This window comes from Triticum aestivum, chromosome 3B, assembly GCF_018294505.1.
Source record: "Triticum aestivum cultivar Chinese Spring chromosome 3B, IWGSC CS RefSeq v2.1, whole genome shotgun sequence".
Taxonomy (NCBI): Eukaryota; Viridiplantae; Streptophyta; class Magnoliopsida; order Poales; family Poaceae; genus Triticum; species Triticum aestivum.
Window position 1 is genome coordinate 388,192,200 of NC_057801.1, and position 6,422 is coordinate 388,198,621.

At 51.6% G+C, this 6,422-nt stretch overlaps 1 protein-coding gene across 1 annotated transcript; it reads right to left on the bottom strand.

Annotated features, from left to right (window-relative positions):
- Positions 1–1,283: 1,283 nt before the first annotated feature.
- Positions 1,284–6,132, bottom strand: LOC123069990 (uncharacterized). Its single transcript, XM_044492989.1, has 4 exons — positions 5,531–6,132; positions 5,381–5,439; positions 4,637–5,287; positions 1,284–2,353 (listed from the first exon to the last, which is right to left on the bottom strand). The coding sequence occupies exons 1-4, from the start codon at positions 5,913–5,915 to the stop codon at positions 1,442–1,444; spliced, it is 2,007 nt and encodes a 668-aa protein (XP_044348924.1). The 5' UTR covers positions 5,916–6,132; the 3' UTR covers positions 1,284–1,441.
- Between the last annotated feature and the right edge of the window lie 290 nt (positions 6,133–6,422).

The window sequence follows — 6,422 nt, forward strand, 5'->3', positions numbered from 1 at the left end:
TTTCTTCAGGTGGCTCCAATTAATTAGTGATGTCATCGAATCACTTAGCATTTTTCATTAGTGTTTTTTGCCACTGTCAATTCTTCGGTTCAATGCAAAATGTCACGTTTTGTAAAGTGATGGTTTTATGCAGGTTGTGACACGAAAGTGATGGTTCTGTGCATACTCCTGTCGGGGGTCATGCATGCACACACACACACAAAGAGAGAGAGAGAGAGAGAGAGAGAGACGGCGGCCACCAGTGACCACCACCGTGCTCATCTTCGCCCTCCTGGCCAGCGCGGTCGGCATCTCCGCCGCACTCACCAGCATGTGCTTCCCGCGGGCGTTTACCACGAACATGAACAACACCTCGTCAGGTGCACAAGCTCGACCTGCCTCCTCCCACGCTGACCATCTGCCACGAACTAGGAGGTGCGAGATCCACACTGCCGCACCGGTGGACTCGCTGGCTCAGACCAGGCAGAGGAGTGTCGTGCGCCTGCGAGCGGGACACCGAGGCAGGGGAGGAGGAGGCAATGGTGGTGGAGGACGTGAGGCTGCCGCTGCTCGTCCTGTGTTTGATCGAATGCTTCAAAGAGAGAGAGAGAGAGAGAAAGAGAGAGAGAGAGAGAGAGAGGCGGGAGGGGGGAGAAGACCAAGTCAACATGTCTATGTGTAATTTTCTTTTTGCCAACTCAGCCCGACAGGTGGGTCCAATTAATTAGTGATGCCACTGAATCACTTAGCATTTTTCATTAGTGTTTTTTGCCACTGTCAATTCTTCGGTTCGATGCAAAATGTCATGTTTTGTAAAGTGATGGTTTTATGCAAGTTGTAACACGAAAGTGATGGTTCTGTGCATTTTACTCCTGCCAGGGGTCACGCATGCACAGAGAGAGAGTCCATTTGTTGTGCTCACCATCCTTTGAAAAATTTGGGATTCGCGCAATGCACTCATCATTGAGAAGAACCATCTCTTCAGGATCACGCTTCTCGCTTTGGCTTCATAGATTTAAAGAAATCGCATTAAGAGACGATGCCAGATCTTGGCACCTATATCTCTCCTCTATATTTGATCCACAATCGCAAGTTGTAATATAAACCTTTCCCTCCGAACTAATCTTAGTTCAAAGCTGCGACATTTATTTTGGATTGAAGGGAGTAATATATTCAGGTGTCCGTTATTTTTTTAACTGTGTTGCTGCCTAACGTCTTTTAAATTTTCTATTTACTTTTGAACTTGGTTTTGCTGTGTATTCATTATGATTTTAATGCTACATCTAAAGCTAATAAAAGCGCCATTTGTCGAACGTCTCAATCCAAGCGCCCCTTCAACATGTATTTTACACAAGAACATGAAGAAAATTGCCATTTCGTCTTACAGACCGGTTGCTGTTAGTGAGTTTATTGTGCAAAAGCATCACCCTGCAGGAGAGCGTCCCATGCACTAACATACTGATCAGGAGCTTGTCAACTCGTCTGAGTACCTTCTAATCTTCTCCGGCGAGTGTAACCCGTCTGTCCCGGGACCGGCCGGGCGGTCCGGCCGGAGAGCGTGGTACCTGGTCGCCTCCCGCCCGAAGGACGCGCCATTGTCGCTCTTGGACCTCGCCAGCTTAGTCTCCGTCTCCAGCCTCGGCGCGGAGGGCGCCCCCCCGGCGCGCGCACGGGCGTGCAAGTCCACGGTCGTCACGCTGCTCAGCGGCGTCCGGTCGCACGACGACAGCGGCGTGCTCTCGTACGAGCTGTCTGCGCCGAGCGCGTCGTGGCTGCTGGAGGACAGCCACCGCATCGCCTTCTCCAGATGCTCGTGGTCCGGCGCGGCCTTCTTGCTCTTGCGGTCGTGGCCGTGGCTCCTCCTGCTGCTCGCCAGCAGCTTCTTGATATTCCTCAGAAACTTGAGCTTGCCATGCCCGGCCCGATGCTCGGGCGCGGCCGCGGCCGCGGCCGGCGACGGCACGACCGGGCTCCGCCCTGGCTCGTCCTGATCTCCAACGCGCTGCTGGTGACTTTCGCCATCGCCGTATGTCGACTCGTTGAGCGGCGAGAAGAGCACGGGGTCGTAGCCGTCGAGGCCGAGGCTGCCATACTGGAGCATGAGCTCCTTGGCCTTCTCGCTGGAGCGGTAGCTCATGCTCTTGCTCAGGTCCATGGCCGACGGCATGGCGCTGCCAGCCCCGTCCTGATCTTGCTGGGCGGACGAGGGGTGATGGTCGCCGCCACGGAGGTCGTGGCGGAGGCAGGCGTTGACCCACTTGAGGTATACGAGCTCCTCGACGTGCGCGCAGTGGTCGCTGTGTAGCTGCTCGATCTGCCTCGTCAGCCTCTCGTTCGCCTCCCTCAGGTAGCTTGCCTCATCAACCATGTCGTCCTAATCAATTCAGAAAAAAAAGGGTAAGATTGTTTAGCATGTTCAGCCACATAGACGAAAGAAGGTTGCCCATATCGAAATCCTGTGACAGTTAGGGAAAGAGAGTAGCACATGACAGTTAGGGAAAGAGAGTAAGCAAAATTCAGTCTTTGCACTTGTGGGGAGGGAATGTTCTCAAAAGATAGTGGCACATGTGCGCGTGGTTTCTCGGTGGGACAGGGAGAAACTGGCACATATATATATTCCAAGGCTTATCAACAAAACGTGAATTCTCCCCATTTTGCTTGGGTAATTCGCCAATTGGCCATTGAATCTCAAGAATTATAGGATGTTTTGGAAAAATGCATCAACTGTTTTTTTGAAACGAATAAAAAAATGCAGCAACTTATTCGTTTGGCGTTCACATAGTTTAGAAAGGTATTGAATAAAGATCGAGAAAAAAGAAATGCTAAAACGTGTCGCAACTAGCATAATTGCAAGTTTCAACCTATTATAAATAGTAATACATCAGAAAAGGTAAGATGAAAAAATGTTGCTGTTCAGGTCATAATCGCCAAGCTGTGACCATAAGATAAACTAATTGGTCACCTTATATGTTCAATTGCACCACGCAAGAGCCGAGTTATTTATCCAAAACCATCACATTTGGGGCTAGGGTAACAACTTGGTACCACATTTAAGGTAGGGCACAAAAAACCACCAAAAATCTGCCTAATATGTAACGCAGAGCACTGATTGTCTGATTTGCCTGTGAAAATAATGAAACTGACAAGTTGGACCCACCTGCCGGGCTGACGTGGCCTGCATATGTGAATAATTCGTTGAGGTGGCCCAAGGCCCCACCTATCGGATACATCTTCTTCTTCCCCTCTCTATTCCTGACAAAAAAACCGAGAACAGCCATCCCACGTCGCCGCCGGAGTCCAACCACGGCGAGCCATCCAACCACCGGCGTGCCGTCCACCCACTACAGCTAGCTACCATCTTCGTTGAGCCACCCCGCTGGACTTCGATCTACTTCCATGAAGGCGGATGCAGCGCCGGGCCCTAACGGATCGCGGCTACCTGCGGCGCGACCAGTGGCTCGCGGTGCAAGAAGCATCGGGCCGCCCCTAGGCCGTCTCCTACGCGGGTCCTCCTGCTCGGGCTAATGGAGGTAGAAGCAGCGCGGCGGTACTGGATGCCGATGGACGAAAGGAGGGAGCTCTACGACGGCTGGGCGCACTGGGTGACGACCCGGGCGAGGGAAGGGAGCTCCGCAGCGGCGCCATGACCTCTCGCCGTTGCGCTCCTCAGGGCGGCTGGCCGGCGAGCGCAGTTGCAGGCGTAGCTCTTCTCGATCTTGAGCACAAGAGGACCCGATGGCTTTTTTTAAATTTGTTTGTAAGGACCCGATTGCGTTTGTTGAAAGTTTACAGGGACCCAAATTGATAGGAAAAGAAAAGATAAGAGGAAGAAGATAAATAGTCGAGTCATTGACAGGTGGGACCCTTGTCTAAGTCAGCAAATTGTCCACATAGGCACGCCATGTCAGCCTGACAAGTGGGCCTCACCTGTCGGCTTTGCTGTTTTCACGATCAAATTCTAGCATCAGTGCTCTGCGTTACGCATTAGGCGCATTTCTGATGGTTTTTTGGGCCCTGCCTTGAGTGTGGTATCAAATTGTTACCTGTTTTGGGTAAATAACTCGCAAGAGCCAAATGAGAATAACAAGTAATAATTCAGAAGGTTCTCAACATAGCCTTAGCGTCAAATCAAAGCTGTGACTGACGTTGTAACGGGCGATTTAGGCCCAGCGGTTGCGTAATAAAGCTTATGCTTACTCTCAAAAAAAAAATCAAAGCTGTGACAGTGACATATTACAAAAACAACTTGGCAGAGATTTCAGCCGCCACTTTGTTCCAAACCAATCAAGATGAAAAGGCCATCTTGCGTTTTGCCAACAAAACAGCAAGCCAGCATAAAAGTAATCAAGACATCCAAAGAACTGGTTTCAAATGTAAACTATTTTGTTGGATTTGCTATTTGAAAGCATCATGAGCTTAGAAAGAAGGACTTTTTGGTTGACAAAGAAATATAATATACAGTTCCATGTTTTTTTGTTTTTGTTTTTTTTCTCTCCCAGAATATGTCTTTGTTGACTTGACCAAAGCTGCAAGCCATTCGAAAATCGACACACAAATCTGGAGAAATCGACATGTGCTACTGATTTTCGCAAATACTACGTATGAACGAAATGGAAGAAAATGTTGCATTCAAATCAAGAATGAGGAATGCAGTTACCTCACGAACCAAACTAACAGCGGAGGAGACCTGCTCCGCATCCCGCAACCTCCGAGCAAGCTCCCTGTTCTCCTCCTCCAGCGCGGCCTTGGCCCTCCGTAGCTCCGCCGCCTCCGCCGCCAGCACCCTCTCCCTCTTTTCGCCGGTATTTTCCAGCTCCGTCACCTTGTCCCGGAGCGCCGTCGCCTCGCTCTGAGACTCCTCCCGCTCCACCTGCACCCGCTCCTTGAGCGCCCGCAGCTTCTCCTTGGCGCGCCCCAGCTGGGCCCGGACGGCCTCCAGCTCCGCCGCCTGGGCCTTGAGCCTCTCGTTCTCCTCACCCAGCGACAAGACCTTGAGCTCCAGGAGCCGCGCCTCCACGGCGGCGAGGCCGACGCGGTTCTCGAGCTCTTTCACGGTGGCCTCTTGCTCTATAAGGCCGTCGAGGTCCATCAGCCGGAGCTCCAGCCTCTGCTCCCGCTCCACGAGCGACAGCCACAGCTGCTTGAATCGCTCGACCTCTTCCTTCTCCAGCCTATCGTGCTCCGTTTCCCATGCAGAGGTTGCTCCAGCCACGTCGGGTGGCATGGTCTGAACTCTTGCCACCAGAACCGGCTCATCGTCCCCGGCACCGATCGACACGCGGTGGATCACGTTTTCCAGATATTCATCCTTTGATACGAAGGGCAAGCAATTAGTTTAGTTGGATTGCATGAATTCGCCATCATGGAGAAACGGGAGCTCTAGCCAAGGATCATGACTTACATTCGATGACAGAATTCTGAGGCCATCGTCCGGCGTAGGCAGAGCACGAGGTCTGGTTGCTGCAGACAAATCGATGCAAATCAAGTCGCAGATGATCAGAATTTGAGCACGAGCGCAGGGTGCGATCAACTAATGAAACAAGCTGCATACCAGAAGTTGGCCTAGCTGCAGCAGAAGCAGCCAGGCGTCGCCGGCGAGGCTGCTGATCTGAAACAAAGAGCGCAGCCGCGTAAAGAGCAACGGCGGCGGCGACCATCACGGCCCCCTGCGGCCTCCCTTGGCCACTGTTCTTGCCCCATCCAAGAAGGCGGCTAATCAGCGCAGAAACAGGGAAGCTGGCCAGAGCACGATCGAAGCCCGCCCTCATGGGGTCAAACCGGAGGGAGAATAAGAGGCCAGCTCCTCCATTCCAGCCTCCCTCCCGGTCGTCCATGGCGTCAAGCGAGCGCCGTATGTAGGGCATGCTCTGCTCTCCAATTCGCCATGCCCAGGGGGCCCCGAAGGGGAAGCAGCGACCTTGAGGAGGAGGCCCCATGGGGCATTTATGCCCAATCTTGGTCAATGGAAACGAAAAAGGAATGGTGGTGCGAGGAAATAAAAAAAGTTAAGATTTGATTCCTTGTTGCATGGATGGAAGAAGATGGCTAAAGAAAAGAAAGCATCAAAATGGCCCACAGGAAGGGGCAAAAGCAGAGGCCAGAGTCTGTTGAGTATTATCTCTCCTGCATTGAGAGAATTTGGGAGGATGCACTTTTTGATGGGTGTACAGTACACCAACGAAATGGAGGTTTAGTTGGTGCTTGGAATTATCAAAGTTTCCACGACTTTAGTTGCTTCTGGAAAAGAACAAAAAGGATTGTGCATTTTTGTAGCCTGGGAATAGAACGGATAGTGTAGGTGACTGAATGACATACGAGTGCGTCATGACGTATAACAGCGGTGGCAAAACCATGTTCTGCATACCATGGATGCTATACCGTCTTTTTTTCAGGGGTGCTATACCGTTTCGGTGGCACAACCATCTTCATGCTTTGATAGATTC

Coding starts and splice junctions, on each gene's coding strand:
- LOC123069990 (XM_044492989.1), bottom strand. CDS start 5,915: ATGGGGCCTCCTCCTCAAGGTCGCTGCTTCCCCTTCGGGGCCCCCTGG. Junction 5,440..5,530: donor TGCAGCTAGGCCAACTTCTG/GTATGCAGCTTG, acceptor ATTTGTCTGCAG/CAACCAGACCTCGTGCTCTG. Junction 5,288..5,380: donor TCAGAATTCTGTCATCGAAT/GTAAGTCATGAT, acceptor TTCGTATCAAAG/GATGAATATCTGGAAAACGT.